Here is an 18,207-nt window from a genome sequence, read left to right on the forward strand (position 1 = left end):
TTTAACCACACGTATCCACTTCAACTCAGACTAACAGGCCAAAATCTGAAGGCTGAGTCTTTCAGTGCCCTCCTTGGCAGCTGTGTGGGTGCTCCAGGTGAGCCAGCAAATCTCTCCCACTTCAGGGGAGGTTCTTTGGTGTTCGTTCCATGGTAGATCCCTGGATCAAACATCTTTTGTGCTGGTGCTTCCCACAGCAAAAGAAGTAAATAAATTAATTTCATGAAATCCAGAACATTTTTGATGAACTTTTCCATTAGTATAACCAAGATGGGGAGATGGTGTTTCCAGAACTTTCACTTGTGCTGCTGCTGCAAGTTTTATATTAACGTGTCTCTGGGAGGAAATTCCAGGAGGTTTTGTGTTTGGGAGGAATTGGGATTTGCAGGGCCAAAAGAAGGAACTGCAAGGGAATTCAGCTGGAGGGAATCATCAGGTTCTTGTCATCCTCAAGCCCAGAAGTACCGAAAACCAGAATTAATCACTGAATTAACAAAGCTGGAGAAGACCTTTGAGATCATCAAGTCCAAAACCAGAACATCCTGTGCAGTGTTAATTAATTAGCAAAAATCAGCGTAAAACTGATTTGTCCAGAGCTGATTAACCCTGGATAGCCTGGAAGTGTCCTGTGCTCCCAACCCCAGCTCAATGCAGCGGGATTACAACACCTCCTCTGAGAAATTCAGATTTCTCCCCCTGAATCCAAATTGATGGTGGTGCCTGAAGCAGCCACCTAAAAACAGAGACTAGACAGGAGTAAGGGAATAAGAGTAGGTATTTGTTTGAAGGGCCTTCAAAGGTCCCCCTGGGGAGCCAGAGGCTGCTGCCAAGATGGACCCCAAGATGGATGACAGGTCACGAGTTCTTCACATTTCTGTAAGTTTGGTTCATTTGCATGTCAGGGTTAATTCTCCAATTAAAGCTTCAGTTTAATAATGTAATTTCCCCTCAGCTTGCCACCCTCTCAAAGGCTTTTGGTTTACACATTTTGGGCCTAGGACGGTCTGAGTGTCCTTGGAGAGCAGGCCTGGAGAGGCTTTGTTATGTCTACCTGGCAGGAGAGAGCAGAAGTTAGCAGGCTACAAGAAACTTCAGTTACACACTGGGCAGTACAGGATTTGAAAAATATGGAAGTTAAAACCAAGGCATCGATGGAACTAAAAAGGCCCTTCTCACTCATAAAGACGTGAGGCCTTCTAGGGGCACCTCCTGCTCTCCAGTGTCTTTTTCACCCCTCTCAACTTCACTGTTGAGAATGTTTTATTTATTATTTTTTAGCCTTCCATCTCTCCATGCTCTGCTCAGGCCCAGCCCTGTGAGGACCCACAGACCCTGTGAGGTCCCTGCTGACACAATTTCTGAGGGTTCTGGGGGATAATCAATACAAACCCAAACCCTTCCCATGCAGGAGGATCCATCAGAGGTGCAAGAACAAGGAACTTGTGCCAACAGTGAGGCTGAATCTTGATTTAGTACAAAATCCTTGGTGTCACGGAGTGTCTTAGTGCCCATGTGGGTTCATAATTACCCCACAGAACCCCATAATAAATCCCATGGTTGCAAATCTAGTCCAGCAATTAATTAAATAAATCTAATCCGTATTTTGCTGCTTAATAGGCTTTTCTTCTGTGCCTGATGATGGAAAATACTGAGTATAGAAGTGAAGAAAACCTTCACAATGTGAGTGTGACAGGAATGGACTGAAGGGGGAGAAAAAAGGAGGAGAAGTTGTCTTGCCCGTGTTATGAGATATTCATGAGGTTGTACTTTTTAACTCCACTTGATGACTTGCACATCCTGACAATAAATGCTAATTTATTCAAGTCTTCCTGATACAACAGGGGGAAAAAATGAATTACCAGAGTTGATCAGACACAGAAACACTAAAATATAATATAAATATAAAGCAATGTAACGACGACAACAGAAATCCCCAAACCTAATCAACAACCAACACAGGCTTTCTTGGAAACTGAAATTTAGCTAACAGCAATTAATTAATTAATTAATTCCCAACTTTTTACCTCAGTAAATTCATGGATAGATTCCAACTATACTGGACAAAAAAATATTACTCTTCCCAGGGACATGAAATGCTTTATTTTAGGGGTCAGCTAAATAGACATCTTGCCCAGTAAAGCAGGACTTCTCTTTCCAGCTACTGCCTCTGAATAACTCATACTTCAACTTTGTTCCTCATTCATTAATATTCCTTCTCATCTTCATTGAAAAATTAAAATGCAAATTAAAGAAAAAAAAAAGATGGTGTTAAAGTAAAAATAGTCCTTTAGCCTAGGGAGTAGGGTAATTGTAGCTTTGGAGTAGGTTAATAAAGAATAAATATAATACATAAAAAGGCAAAGGATAAATGTAATATAAATGTTTCCTAGCTGAATCCAGGTATCATCCATATCTTCCAAAGGAATTATTGCTTAAAAGCCAAGTAAATATTTGAGGTTGAAGGTATAACTTCTTCCACTTAGGTTTATCAAAAGTGCTGCAAAGAGATAAACAGCAAAGAGTTTGTGGTTCATCAGCAGAACCAGGGTCTCATTTCATAGATCAGGAGCAGTTTGACACAAGAAAAGCCAAAAAACAAACAAGAACAGCTGCCCCTGAACACACTGCAGCTCAGGATGTTCAAATAAATGACTTTTGCAGCTCAGTACCTAAATCCCAGGTCAGATTTTTCCCAGCCCAGCCCCTCTCCCCGGCAGACACTGCTCTGTCTTCCAGTGGGGAACGTGCCTGGCCAAGGGCAGGAGCAGAGCCGGAGCTGGAATCCTCTGTCTGAGAGGCAGCACCGCAAAAATTGTCTGGTTTGTGTTCTACCTTCAGATAACCAGATAAAACCCCATAAAAACACCAGTTATTTATAATTCCTGCCTCATCTGCTCCCACACTCGGAATTGTAACAGATCTGTGCAGGTGAAATGGGGTCACACTCCCTCATCCTGCACGGTCTGGGTGCTCTGGACACCCTGAGGAGGCCCCGCGCTCAGCTGGACAGGGAGCTGCCTCCTTTCCTTAAAATGCCACCAAGCCCGCAACAAATTAAAGCAGAATTTAAGTTCAAAGCAGTTCTTCACCAAGTCCCAAACACAACACAGCTACCAAGGGTGTCAGCTACACCAAGGTGCAGAAGTGCATGTGGGGAAGACGTGGAAATCAATACTCCAAGGTTAAATATGGATCATGTCTCCCTTCCCTTGACCCATCCCAAGGATAACTGCAGCAGGAGCCCTGAGGCCACACAAAGCAAGACACCACAACGTGTGGGATGGGAAAAGAGTGCGAGGCACAGGAGAAGAAGGGAGAATAGACAGGGAAGAGCAGGAATCGCCACACTTCCAGCCTCAACCTGCCCCTGGCTGGAGGCAGCAGGACACAAAGTGTGTGCTGTGATGAGCAACCGAAGTTAAAAACCTTAATGTCAAAGCTTAACATTATTTTAATGTCATCCTAATGTCAGAGTTAATCAGGTGGGGCAATACCTGGTGATTCAATCTGTTCTGCCTTTTTATATCCTTAAATATATGAATCAAAGGTCACATATCAATATTAATTCAGCAATCCCTGTTTCTGTTCCACCCACCAGAGGTGCACATCTCCAAGCAGCAGCTCTGCTGCGAGGAATGGCAACTGGCACCAAGTTGCAACAAGAAATGATAAAGTTCTCACCTCATTTTGGGATTCCTGGAGTGGGAAATGAGCCTTACACTCACTTTTATCCCTACCCCATGGATGTATTAACTGACAGACTTAGCACAAGGACCTACATGGGATAAAATAATAATAGCAACTAATAATAATAATAAGAGTTGCTGATAATAGCAACAAAAAATCCTTTCAGGGGTCAGTGACTAATGCTTCCTCTTCCCAAAAATCTTTCTCTGAAGGTTTATAACAACCCTCAATGGAATAACGTCGAGTCCCCTCCCTTCCTGGGGATATTTTGAGAGTGAAAAATGGACAGATCAGGAAAGGCAATTCCAAAATTTACCAAATTTCAAGACTCAGCTCTTGCAGCCAACGAGCAGTCTGGCACTGCATCCGAGCTGGAATTTCACCGTTATTCCCACATGCATCTTACCTTGGTTTCCTCTTGCTTGGCACACAAAACACGGCATTAAACAGAGGTGACCTTTTAGTTCCAGCTCCCAGCTGTGCCCACGGGACAAGATGACAGGCAAACAGATAAAACCTGGAAAAATCCCAGAGGACTTACAGGATCCGTCAGCTCTGGCAGGCTGGCTTGGTAGGTGAGGGGTCTGCAGTCCCGGGTGTTGTTCACCAGCACACAGGGAAGGAACATTGGTCCCAAATCGTCCCCGTCGAGCACGTCCACGGTCAGGGTGGTCGTGCTTGTCCTCCGCTCGTTCAGGTTTTGGGCTCGGTCCTGTGGAGCAAACCAGGTCCAGCTGGTGAGACTTCCTGTACTCAGAATCTCCTGAAAGGAATCTCCTGAAAAGAATCTCCCAAAAGGTTTTAAGAAAAGCTAAGGATAAAACATATAAGCAGCAGAATTATCCATGTGCTAGGAGTAATTGCAGGAACTTCAGCCTCAGAGCTACAGCCTGAAAGGCTCACAAGTAAAATTAAGAGAAAAAGTGAAGAAATACTGCAAGACATCAATCACTCAGAAATAATACAGTTTGGGAAAACTATAGGACTAAAACTATAATAATACAGCACATTTGTAGACAATAAAAAGGCCCCGTGCCTTATTCGTTATCAGAAATTGTTGTGCTTTTACCCAAAGTATGCATTAGCAACAGTTCACCTCTTCTTTCTTCCTTTGTTTAGTGAAGAAACACCATGAGTAGCCAATATTTTGTTTAAAACGTTCAAAAATATTCCCATTTTCACAGAGGAACTGCTGCATGAGCTTTCTTCCGCAGAACTAAAATCTTGGGAGGGGAATATGGGCCATGAATTAAATCTCGCCCTCCTAACCTAATGTAACACTGACAGAAAAAAGATCAAATTTTAAATTTGTTCTTATTTATGCTGTTTAACATCATCCATCTATGTAAGATGGGGAGTCCATTGCTCTAAATTGGATTGGACACGTATTTTTTTTTCCTATTTTGCAGTCCACTCAGTTCTTGCACCAGCTTCACTTTTAGAGTAAATGTGGGAATTTCTGCATTCAGCTTTCTTCACGGTCAATGATGAAAAATAATTCCAGCTACAAGGAGCAGCCTTCATCAACAACTAAACCATTTCTCCATTCCTCCAGTAAGTGCCTCTGAGACATTCTGGATCAAAGCAGATACAGAGTAATTAATTTCCAGAAGTATCCCAGGATGCAAGGACAACAAAGCACTGATAATGTAATCAGAGGAATGCGATTGCACAGTGCACGCAACAGAGAGAATTCAGTGCAGCCTGTGGGGTTATGGAATCCCAGAATGGTTTGGGTTGGAAGGGACCTTAAAGCCCACCCAGTGCCACCCCTGCCATGGGCAGGGACACCTTCCACTGTCCCAGGCTGCTCCAAGCCCCAATGTCCAGCCTGGCCTTGGGCACTGCCAGGGATCCAGGGGCAGCCCCAGCTGCTCTGGGCACCCTGTGCCAGGGCCTGCCCACCCTCCCAGGGAACAATTCCTTCCCAATATCCCATCCATCCCTGCCCTCTGGGGGCACACATTCCCTGTGTCCTGTCCCTCCATCCCTTGGACAGAGTATCTTTCCATGTTTCTTGTCGGCTCCTTCAGGCCCTGGAAGGCCACAATGAGGTCACCCCAAAGCTTCTCCTCTCCAGGCTGAACAATCAATCCCAGCTCTCCCAGCCTTTCCTCCCAGCAGAGCTGCTCCATCCCTCTGCTCATCCTGGAGCCTTCTCTGGACTCTCTCCAGCAGCTCCAGGTCCTGCCTGTGCTGGGGCCCCAGGGCTGGGGCAGCTCTGCAGGTGGGGTCTCATCTGAGCAGGGCACAGGGGCAAGGAGCATTGAGCCACACCCAGAGCCTGGCTGTTGCTGAGAGAATGCTGAACGTGCCACAAAATATGTAAGAAAAGAGACTGCAAAATGTATCTGCACTTCTGTGCCAGAGAGATGTCAGGAATGTGAAGGTGTGAATTCAGGATCTCCTGTTGCTTCAGAGCAAATATCATTTCCCACGAACGAAGATGTATCACAACAGCCATAAACAACGGAGGACAAGTTTTCATTTCAGTTGTTATCAGAAGGACAAAAAGAGAAAAAAAGCTTTCACAGCCCTCAAGGGCACCAAAGCCCCACTCTGATGACAGATATCTGAGATACAGTTTATACATCACTTTTCTTCTCAGTGCGTGCTCTCTGCTGCCAGCCACTCTGGAAAATGCGCGTATCCACTCTCCGCACACTTGTGATATGACTTGAAGGAAAAATCACCTCTTTATAACAAAATGCATTTCAGACCTGAAGGATTCAATGAAACTGTGTCTGTTAAACTCATCTGAGTGCAAATTAGCCTCGCCAGCTTTGCTGGAAAATGGACATTTACTCCCACAAGGCTGCACTTTTCTGCCTGGGCTGTGCTGCAAATTTGCAAGTTGCTCCTTGTGCCAAAAAGGTTTGCTTGTCACACTCTGAGCAAGCTTTTTTAACCACTAATAATATGCCTGAGCTTTCAACAGCCTGGATAAATCTTAAATTAGATCTTCAGCAGAAGAGGATTTATCAGAGCTGGTATTTCAGCAAGGCTCTGCCTTTCCATGGGAAGGAAACAAAACCCACACCTAAATCAGGGGCCTAAATGGCCTTCAAGAGATTTATACTCACATTTGCTTGAACAATGACAAAATAACGAGTCTTTTCTTCGTAATTTAGTCTTTCCCTCAGAACTACTGCTCCGGACAAAGTGAGAGGAATATCAAAGGTCCTGTTGGAGGTCTGAAAACGAGAAAACAACACAATAAAATTGAACATGCCTCGAAGTTGTGTTGTAGCTGGGCCACAAGGGGATGATCCCGTGACTGGAATTCCAAGGCCGCATCTGCTCTTCAGATCAGAGATTATAAAGCTTTCTATGTTTTCTCCCCACCCAATTTCCTCCTGAAGAACCCCACAAAAATTAGTGTGTACTGAACAGAATTCTCCTGGATTCTTTACATATCCATGGCTACTTCCAACCACAAAAGTCTTGACTACTCTGCTTCTCTCCCCCTTGCCATCCTGAGTTCAGAACAAATGCTCAAGTGGTAGAGGTAAGAAATCCACATCATTGTACTTATCTGCTCTTTATTCTGCTTTTCATGAGGGCAATGAAGTGCTAAACAAGCAGAGAGCATCAACATTTAGGTGCCAGTTCATGCATATGTTCCTACACAAGGTAATTCACATTTCAGGGTAAATGCAGCTGTTAAATCACGTGAAATTCAATTTGTTCCGTGTATTTGCTCCCACAGACTCAGCTGACATAGCTGGGGCAACAACTGGCAGGAGGGCACAAATTTCTGACCTGAGATCCAATTGCAATTTCATTATCAAATTAATCTCATTAAAAAAACCCCCATCTTTCCATGCTTCAATCTCCCAATGTAGGAGATAGTTAATATTTAAGTATTTTGAACAGGCAACAGCAATACAAGATTCCAAACGCAGCAGAGGGACACAGGAATATTATTTCTTTACATCACATAACAAGGCCGTTTTCCTCTAAAAGTCTAAGCAATTGCTAAAATTGCAAATTTTATTTTTTTAATATATTTTTGTTATTATTGTTTTTCAGCAAATAAATGAGAATGAGTGTTAGATGCAGGTATCCATGGTGGGCAGGAAAACAGGATTGGGAAGTGCATCCCAGACTAATAAATAACTGGACAGAGCCAGAGTTTGGCACTCATCTTTTGGGATAAAATATTCATAGTTCCCACCGAGGGGGGAAAAAAATCAATTAGGAGATTTATACTGAGGCCAAACAGAAATTATGGAATCCCAGAATGGTTTGGGTTGGAAGAGATCTTAAATCCATCAAGTCCCCCCCCTGCCATGGGCAGGGACACCTTCCACTGTCCTGGCATTGGACACTTCCAGGGATGGGATAGACACAACTTCTCTGGGCATTAATGGAAGTGAAATAATCCAGCTGCTGACAGCGAGGCAATGAGAGGGAAGGGAAATTCATCTGTCGTTACAGGGCTCATAGGCAGAGAGGATACTCGACACGAAGGAAAACATTTCTTTATGTCCAACAGCAACCTCCTGTTCATTTGCTACTTCATGTAATATAAATATAAATATAAATATGAATATAAATACAGAAACACGCATATACATATAAATACAAATATACTTATATACAACTATATTTATATATTTATATATAACTATATGAAACTATTTTACAACTATATAAACATATAAATATATAAATGCATAAATATATAAATACAGATAAACATGGAGGGAAAAAAGCTGGAATGGCTGTACCTTGTCATTTGGATTGTACTGGATGACATATTCTATTTGGCCATTGGGACCATCATCAATGTCAATAGCACCATTGTTTCCAGAAAATCCTGTGAAGATGGTTGTTCCAACTGGAGTTAACTGCAAGAACAGCAAGAGACACCCATTAAAACCTTAAGGTCTTAAGGTTTATTTTAACTTTATTTTCTCCCCTAGCTCTGGTCTATAATGCATCAAGAGAGAAATTCATTAAAAAAAAAAAAAAAAAGACAAAGATGAGAAAAAACACTCTTTAAAAAAACACTCTTTAAAAAACCCATGAAATAAATATAGATTAAACCCAATGAAAGTTCCTTCTTCAGACTCAGGAAGGAAAACAAGGATGAGCTGCAAATGTAAACAGAACTTATTTGACAGAGTCTTCATGGCAACGTGAACAGAGCCAGATTAATATTGTTACGTGCAAACACAAACACCCAGAGAGCTTCATGGCTTTGAACAAACACAAGAGTGATTCTGTTGCTCCAATATTGTGTTGGCAGCAATTGAATACCCATTAAATGATGTTTTGAAAATGAATCCATTTATAATTATCCTCGTGCAGATAAATAGCATGAAATCAAGGCCCATTGAGAGCAAGGACAGAAGATTTCTTGGGAGTCATCGTTTCTGAATTTTAATATTCAGGAAATTTTGTGAGTAATCAACCTGAAAGTGCAAAAACAACAAACACTCGTGGATTCAGCACAACCCTTGCTCCCTGCTGCTCTCATCACCCCCAAATTTGTGGCCCCTAAATTCCCAGAGTCCCAGTGGACCCTCTTCTTTCGTCCAGAATTTACATGAAGTTGCTGCACATATTTAAACCTAGAGGGCCTAAAAAATTTTGAAATGCTGCAAAAAGAGCAGGGGGCAAACGACAGAGTCATCCCAGCATGACGTACAGATGTGGATGTTATTTCACGTTCCTATTTTGTAGTGCTCACAATAAAGCAAAGACTTAAGTCCCCATTTCCTCCTGCACTCAGAGTTCCTGTATTTATAAAGCTGCTAATTAAGGGTGTCATGGTTCTCTGGGAAACATTTTCAGGGCTGAGAATACTGAATCTTTGAAATAAAAACCACCAATTCGAAGCCTTTTTATGGTAAAACAAGTGGGGTTTAATTTACAATCCCACCACTAGCCACACTTACACCACAACTCTTTATGTTCATGTTTTGCTACAAACTTGACTTATCTACTCCCAGAACAGGCAGCAGAAGTGCCACATGTGGGTGTAGGAAGTTGACTGCACCCTCATGGGTTGGGATGTGCAGGGGAGAAGGGGACAGAAGACCGAAGTAACCTGAAAACCAGCTGGGAAAAGTTCCAGGAGGGCTGGCAGGGGCTTTTCCCTGCGGATGGGCTGCTCCTTGACACCCACTCAGGCACCCCCGTGTGGCCTCCTCAGCAGCTCAGGAGAGGAAAATCCAATGCTCCTGGGGGAAAACAGGGGGACCAGGCACCCACTGCACACACAGGCAGGACAGAGGCCATGGGGAGCATTGACCTAACATCCTGCCAGCAGCAAATTCACTGGGATGGGGACAGAGGGACCCAAGCCAGCACTGTCCCCCATCTCAGCCCTCTGGTCCAGGCTCAGCATCACTGCTTAACTCCCAGCTCCTCTTGTCCTCACTATTTTCTCCTCATTCCTTGCTGCCACATGGTGTTTTCCCCTCTCTTAACCCCATTTTCCCCTTTCTTAACTGTGTTTTCTCCTCTCTTAACCCCATTTTCCTGAGGCACCGTGGGGCTGGCTGAGGGCTGGGATGTTCCCAGTGCTGGAGCCTGTGGATCCCTCAGTGCAGGGCAGCTTCCACCTCTCCTGACAGAGACCCCTCAGGCCCTGCCTGGGCACTGACACTCTGTAACTTGAAATAAGAGACTTTAACCAATTAATCCCTGCTTAGACAATGGTCCCATTAGTGGAAATAGCCAGGCACTGTCCTGGCTGGTCATGGGGTGGCATGTGATGGAAATCTCCCAGGTTTCTGCTGCCCAAACAGGAAAAAGTCCTGTGCTCCCAGATGGAGCCGAGAGGAGCAGCTCTGGAGACATCAGACATGTAGAACCCCAGAAAAGTTTGAGCTGGAAGGGACATTAAGGGTCACCTAATTCCACCCCCCTGCCCCGGGCAGGGACACCTTCCACTGTCCCAGGCTGCTCCAAGCTCCAGTGTCCAGCCTGGCCTTGGACACTGCCAGGGATCCAGGGGCAGCCCCAGCTGCTCTGGGCACCCTGTGCCAGGGCCTCACACCTTGCCAGGGAACAATTCCTTCCCAATATCCCATCCAGCCCTGCCCTCTGGCACTGGGAAGCCATTCCCTGTGTCCTGTCCCTCCATCCCTTGTCCCCAGTCCCTCTCCAGCTCTCCTGGAGCCCCTTTAGGCCCTGGAAGGGGCTCTGAGCTCTCCCTGGAGCCTCCTCTTCTCCAGGGGAGCACCCCCAGCTCCCCCAGCCTGGATTCAGAGCAGAGGGGCTCCAGCCCCTCCATGGCCTCCTCTGGACTCACTCCAACAGATCCATGTATTTCTTGCGTTGGGAATCCCAGAGATGGAAACTTTACTGCAGATGATGTCCCATATGATAACAAAAAACCAAACCAACTTATATTTAACACTATTAAATACTGTAAAAATGCTGTCCCACCCAGGAGCTGACAGACACCCTGGAGCTGCTGGCACAGCTCCCACCTGCCCGTTCTGACAGGGTGCCAATAACTAGTGGCCAACATAAAAAGGCTCCAGCACTGCAAAGCACATTATTAAGTGATAACAAAGGAGACAGCTGCAAAAATGACACATCAGTAAACACCAGAACTCCAATTCCATGCTCTAACAGTAAAAGTCAAAAGCTAAAGTCTTGCATTTGATGGATTACACCCAGAAAAACTGACTGCAGATGTGCAGAGCTTCAGGACACACACGTTTCCATTTTGTCTGTTTTCCTTCATGCAACACAAATGATACTAGAAAAGAACACAGGGGAAAAAAATCCTCTCCACTCCTTCATGCCAGAGCTCCAGGAGTGTTTGGACACCGCTCTCAGGGATGCCCAGGGTGCGACTGTTGAGGTGTCTTGGCAGGGCCAGGGGTTGGACTGGATGATCCTGGTGGGTCCCTCCCAGCTCAGGATATTCTGTGATTCTGTAATTTCCAGCCTGATCTCCTGATCTCACGTTACAGATTCCTGCAGCCTTTAGAAAAACTCAGATGAGCTCTTAACTTGATACTTCAAATCCATTTCCAATCACGTGGGAGAGGCCCTCAGCATTCCAAGCCACACAAAATTTGTACACAGAGATCTCAGCATGGTGCTGATTTTAACTCTGGTATTTCCCATCAGCCAGCCATAATACATTTTCCCACAGTTTGTGAGGGATTTCTGAGACACTGCTGTCACTTCCTTCTTGGAAAAACAAGAAGGAACTCAGTTCCCCTAATAAAATGCAACTTTAGCCTGGAGCAAAGGAGTTTCAGGGGGGACCTTGTGGCTCTGCACAAGTCCCTGACAGGAGGGGGCAGCCAGGGGGGTCGGGCTCTGCTGCCAGGGAACAGGGATAGGACAAGGGGAAACAGCCTCAGGCTGGGCCAGGGGAGGCTCAGGTTGGATATTGGGAAAAATTCCTTTACTGAAAGAGTGGAAATTTGTTTCTCCGTAGGAACCTTTGGCATCTCCTAGGGAAAGGGCCTGAAGTTGTGCATCAAAGGGTTTAACCACACTGAGTGTTTCTTACCTCATGCAAAACAAATCATTAGGAATTGCAAAGAAACAATTCCAGGAGTGTCGGCAACAGCCTGAGGATAATCATCTCCGTGGGAACTCAATCCAGTGGAAAAGAACCATGATGATAAGAAACAAGGAAGATTCCAAAGAGAACGCAATTAAACAAATAGAGAGGAGATGCACACAATAAATCTTCTTCTTCCACAGTCTACGGCTGTAACGCTTAAAAACTTCCTTCAGTGTGATTAATGGCTATTAGAAGTCAAAATGCAGACAGGAACGTTCAGCTCTTCCATAAAACATTTGGAAAATAAATTTCCCTATTATTGCCTATTTACAAAGTTAAAAATGAACGTTTTTTTCAGAGTGGCCCCAAAGAGCAGAGCAAAGCGAGATTTACAGTTAATCATCCTGAGCTAACGCTCTTTTGATGATGTCTACCTGCAGAGATTAATTATTTTGATACCACAAGGAAAAAGACAGGAATAATTACACCACAAGAAATGAAAATTCAGCACAAGTTCTAATTCTCAACAGCCCAAACCCAAAGTTTTGAGATGACTGAAGTTCAAGAAGAGCACTTATTTTGCAAAGGATTTCCATCTCTGCCAAATTAAGGGAGAGAAAAAAAAAGCCCCAAAGCCAATAAACAAACCAATCCTAAAATTTTGGGTTGCAAGCAGCTCTAAGGTTATGTACATTTAATAAATACTGACTTCAACAGTGTTCCAGGGACTCCAACTCCACTTCCAAACAGAACCTATTATTAAATGCCCCTGACCTTCCCTGTAGGACTCAGGAAAGTGAAAAACTAAGACCAAAGAAAGTCAGTTTGATAAAGCCCAGGCAATGCAGAACTGGAGCTGCATTTAGCTCAGATAAAAATGATGCAGATAAGTTGTGTTTAACACAAAACACAGACACCACCACTGGGCCTCAGCAGTACAAGATTTTACTTCCTAATCCCTGTATTAGGCTCCATAAATTCAAACCCCTTGTGGCAACGCTACAGATTTGCCTGTGGAATATTAACTGAGCTGCATAATTCTTGAGAATTTTAACCCAGCTGCAGAACTTTGGTTTAATACAGCAATTACTCAAATCTTCAAGCTACCAATACAGTCAAATTTAGCCCCAGACTAATGTCACTGTCAGGAGTTTTTCCTAACTGAATAACGATGGGATATTTTCATGTAAATAAAAATACCTCACACAAAAACCCCAAGAGAATAACTCTGCAGAGGATTTCTCATTATCATAAAAATGGTGACATCAACCTTCACTTGTTTTCACTTCCATGAGGAGACTCCTAATGCTTTGGAGACAGTTAGAGTTGGCTGAGATACTTGGACTTGTAAAAGCCTTAGGAAGGGAAAAGGAAAACTCGCTCCTAAACAGTGGGGAAACAGAAACTGTTTTCAACTAAGACTTGAAAAAAATCAGTTTCATTTGTAACTTCATACGAATTCCAGCACTGCCACTCCCAGCTAAGCCACCTCATCCAGCAAACCTTCCAGCCTCCATCAACCCTAACGAGGACAAGCCCAGGTCCATGAGAGACGTCCATACTTTTAACAGAAGAAGTAAAATCCTGAAAAAAAGTATTTCCTCAATAAACATGTAATGATGATTTTGATTCTTAGCTGCAAAAGCCACATTTTCAAACCACTCACATGAATTTCTCTGCACATTTTAATTTGGGATCACCTTCACCCAAGGGTCTTCTATAGGTACAAGTGTGGGAATGATGGAAGGAAACACTTAAATCCCTAAGAATCGTTGGACAATGGGCAGAATATTCCACAGATGCTCTTTATGTCTTGAGATGTCTCAGGGTTCTGAGGGTCCAGATGAAGATGTCCGAAGCAGTAGAGTGAGAAATTATGGCACAAGATGCTGGAAAAAAAGGCTACAAAACACCTGGAGTAAGGAAGGAAAGGAGGGACCAGCATATCCATGTCCATGAGCAACTGGGAAAGGCAAAATTGGTCTGGAGCTGCTCCATACAGGATTCCACAGGTAACTCATCAGGCAAGCACCGCTGCATTTTTCCCAGTCCTTGTGCTTTTCCTTGAGCATCTGCCAGGGCACTGGCAAAGGAAACACCCTGAATTAGGGGAGCTTTTAGTCTAACTCAGGACAGAGCGATCCCAATCAAGCATAAAAATCAAGATACTAATATCCTTTTGGTATAAAGCTAAACAGACACTACTCGACCACATCCATCTCATTCTAAGCCTTCTGGAAAAATCCAGGCTTACTTTTAAACCATGTCTTTTTCTGTGCAAATGGAAACCACGTGTGAACCCGGGATTTATGGTGCTATTTGCAACTACCCTCAGCTTCTCTGCTGCAGCTTTTCTATTGATGACAAACTCATCTTAATATGCTGGGGACAGTTTGAATATAAAGACAACTGGACGTAAAAACCATCCCATTGCTCCAAAGTGTAATAAAATCTACTTCTCCTTGGAGTTGTTTCATGTTCCTTAGGTAAGAGAAATTTCTGTACTTTTTGGTTTACAAGCAACCTGAGAACAGAAGTGAAAATTAACCATGAACCTTTCATCCCAGTGCATTCCTATTGCTAAATTCACCAGAGGCAGCACCAATTATGAGCAGAATAAACGAGCATTAAAACATTTAATCACTCATTAAAACCTTTGAGAGAGTCTAAGACGTTTTGTGAATTATTTTTTTTGTTAATTAATTAATGAGAGCATGAACTCACTGGGTGCTGCTCAAGGGCACAGTGGTGCCATGTCAGATGTTATCCATGGAAAAGAGATAAAATGAAAGGAAGAAATTAATTAAATCAGCATGCAGCTGGTGGAAAGAGGAACAGTGCATTTTGCCCAGCAATAATTCCAATAAATGCTCGGTGTCCTCAGAACGTTGCTCAATTTCTGAATAATTGGGAGTGGTGCATTTTGCACTCTGCCTTTGGGACTTCTCCCTAATCAGGGAAAATCCTTGTTTTCTTAGCACTGCCACACTCCCAGCCTTCAGTTTTACTGCAGAAATGATGCAGGTTTTGGAAGTGATCTGGGCCCTGCAGCAAAACCCACACAAGCACTTCAGACTGGTGTTGATGCTGCCTTTACTCCAGACCAGAAACATTCCTGCACTGGCTCTGTAAAACCAGAGAAATTCCATTGCCACATAAAGGCCAGTTTGAAAGCCACGTGCAAGCCCATGGAGCTTTCCTGGTGCTCCCAAATTCCAGTGGGAAGTCACATGGGCACCTGGGTTGCCAAAACTTTGTCTGAAGGGAAATGTTTTTAATTTAAAACCAGGAAGTTTGAAAAAGCTGTTTATCCTTATCTCAGTTGCAGGTCCAACATAACGTGTGGACTTGGGGGGTTTTTCCTCCACGCTTTTGGGTTAATTAGGCCCAAACTCATCAATGTCCCACCCTTTTCCCCGGGCAATGAGCTGTCCTGCACATGTGTGGTCACGGAGAGCATACACAACACAAGGACACATTGAAAAGCTGAATCTCCAAAACACAACAAAATAGGAAATTTCTTCAAATCAATTCTATTAAAATCAAAGCAGTCGTGCTCTTTCACAAACCCCCACCCCTCAAACCAAACCCCACCAGGCTGCATATTTAACATAATTTGTTTTTTAAACATAACTCTACTTCTTTCCAACTTCACCTGCACAAAACTGACCCACCTTTCCATGTTCCACATATTTTCAGCCTACATATTTCCATTAGTTCATGTAAGTCCCTGTTTGTACTCATTACTAAAGCCCTGAGATGCTAACCCTGAAAACACAGATTTTTTGTATTGCTTATTGGCAGATTATTCTGTCCTTAACTGGGCGAAAATGAAAAGATGAATGAAAAACTTCACTGGAAAGTGAAATGAAGCTGTGCCAGCTCAAGAAAGAAATGATTTTTTTTTCCTTCAAACAACACAGTGAAGTCCAATCCACAGCTCTCTATTCCAAAAAAATAGAACATAATAAATAATATAAAATAAAATAATTCATTTCACAGGAATCACTTAATACAGAGCAACAGCAATCTGCACTTTGCCAAGATTCAATAGTGCTAATAAACTTTCTAAACTGGTTTTTTAACTTTCTTTTCTTCATGCATACATTTGTTTTACTTCCAGGTTTGTTGTTAAAAGTGCTTTAATTTAACAGAAATCAATGCTCCTTTCATGAAGACACTGCTTAAGATTTGGGTGTTTTCTGCAATATTCCTGGTGAAGAATGTGCTGGTCCTTGTATTCCTTACAGAAAAGCAGGATTCGATTCCGACAACTGAACCCTGCTGAAGTGATGAGCTTTTCTGGAGAGGCACAAATACCAGGGATTGAAAACAACCGGATTTTTGGGGTTTTCAAAGGAGAGGCACTAGAAGCTGGAATTTACAGCGACCCCCCCCAAAGGAGAAGGAGGAGAATCAGGCAGCTCTGACCTCGTTGACGGCCACGTGGTAGCGCTGCTGCTGGAACTGCGGGGAGTTGTCGTTGCGGTCCCGCACCACGATCCGCACCTCGTGGTTGATGACGGTGCCGACCTTCTTGTTCACACACTGCACCTGCACCACGATGGACTGGATGGACACTGGCGGCTGCAAGGGCAAAGGGGTTGTGACAAAGGGACCCAGAAAATGCCTCTTGTTTGAGCCTTTGGCTCATCGTTATTGGAATTCATCGGATCCCAGAGTTTGGGTTGCAAGGGACATTAAGGGTCACCTAATTCCACTCCCTGCCATGGGCAGGGACACCTTCCACTGTCCCAGGCTGCTCCAAGCCCCAATGTCCAGCCTGACCTTGGACACTGCCAGGGATCCAGGGGCAGCCCCAGCTGCTCTGGGCACCCTGTGCCAGGGCCTGCCCACCCTCCCAGGGAACAATTCCTTCCCAATCTCCCATCCATCCCTGCCCTCTGGCACTGGGAAGCCATTCCCTGTGTCCTGTCCTTCCATCCCTTGTCCCCAGTCCCTCTCCAGCTCTCCTGGAGCCCCTTTAGGCCCTGCAAGGGGCTCTGAGCTCTCCCTGGAGCCTTCTCCTCTCCAGGTGAGCACCCCCAGCTCTCCCAGCCTGGATTCAGAGCAGAGGGGCTCCAGCCCTGGGAGCATCTCCGCGGCCTCCTCAGGACTCATTCCAAAGCTCTTGTTTCTTTCTTGTCTTGAATTAAAAGGTCAAGTCCAAAATAAATCACATTTGCTACCACTTACATTTGTAAATAATTCAGAAACAACTTTCAGTGCAGACAATCCTGTTGTTCTCACTGCAGTGAACACAGCAATGCTCAAAGAAAAATAACTCCCAAACTGATGAATGGACAAAGAAATTCAGGCTGGAATGGCTTTTAGTGCCCATCTGAGTACAATCCAAGAGTTTTTAGGCTGCCTTTAATAAGCTGCAGCTACTAATGAGTATATCTGGATTTACTAACCAAGCCCAAGAGTAATATAATTATTTGAAATGACAGCTATTTGATAAATATTTGATATTCTGGATTTACGAAAATATGGAAATAAGCAATGGCACAAATTGTTTGTGAAACGAGGAACAAACCATCCCAGCACCTTTCAGCAGCTCCCTGGACCTTCAGTTCTGATTTATCACTGGTCTTTCTTCCTAAGTACTTAAAGTTTTGCAAGAAAAGTCTGGAATTTTCCTTTTATCTGATTTTATTTGGAAAACACACTGCCATTCCTAGTAACAATCAATGGAATCTAGGAAGATTTGCTGTCAAGGAAGGCCATAAATAAAAACAGGACAGGATCAGGCTGACTGAATCAGCAGGGAAAGAAAAATGAGAAGAGTATCCAGATATATGGAATGTGATCATTTGGGAATCAGAAACTCCAATTTTTGTTCTGTAATAAAAAATTGAATCTAAAGGTTCAACTTAATGAAACTCCCAATTTCATTGGTGCTGCAAAGTTTCACACGGATTGAAGTTGAAAGATGAGGAAAATAGGTAGGGGTTTTTTGTTAACAAAAGAGACCCCCTCCCACTGACTGGTTCTGTGGTGCTGGGCTAGCACAGCCCTGGTTCTGAAGG

At 43.8% G+C, this 18,207-nt stretch overlaps 1 protein-coding gene across 19 annotated transcripts in view; it reads right to left on the reverse strand.

Annotated features, from left to right (window-relative positions):
* Positions 1–18,207, reverse strand: part of PCDH15 (protocadherin related 15) — a 684,600-nt gene that overhangs the window by 193,907 nt on the left and 472,486 nt on the right. For all 19 annotated transcript variants that reach the window (XM_032115593.1, XM_032115587.1, XM_032115586.1 and 16 more), the window contains 4 exons: positions 16,607–16,762; positions 8,421–8,540; positions 6,771–6,881; positions 4,229–4,399 (listed from right to left, as the gene is read on the reverse strand). In XM_032115593.1, coding sequence (XP_031971484.1) covers positions 4,229–4,399; positions 6,771–6,881; positions 8,421–8,540; positions 16,607–16,762 — 558 coding nt within the window. The remainder of the gene's footprint in view (positions 1–4,228; positions 4,400–6,770; positions 6,882–8,420; positions 8,541–16,606; positions 16,763–18,207) is intronic.

The sequence above is a fragment of the Corvus moneduloides genome, chromosome 8, assembly GCF_009650955.1.
Source record: "Corvus moneduloides isolate bCorMon1 chromosome 8, bCorMon1.pri, whole genome shotgun sequence".
In the NCBI taxonomy this organism is placed as follows: domain Eukaryota; kingdom Metazoa; phylum Chordata; class Aves; order Passeriformes; family Corvidae; genus Corvus; species Corvus moneduloides.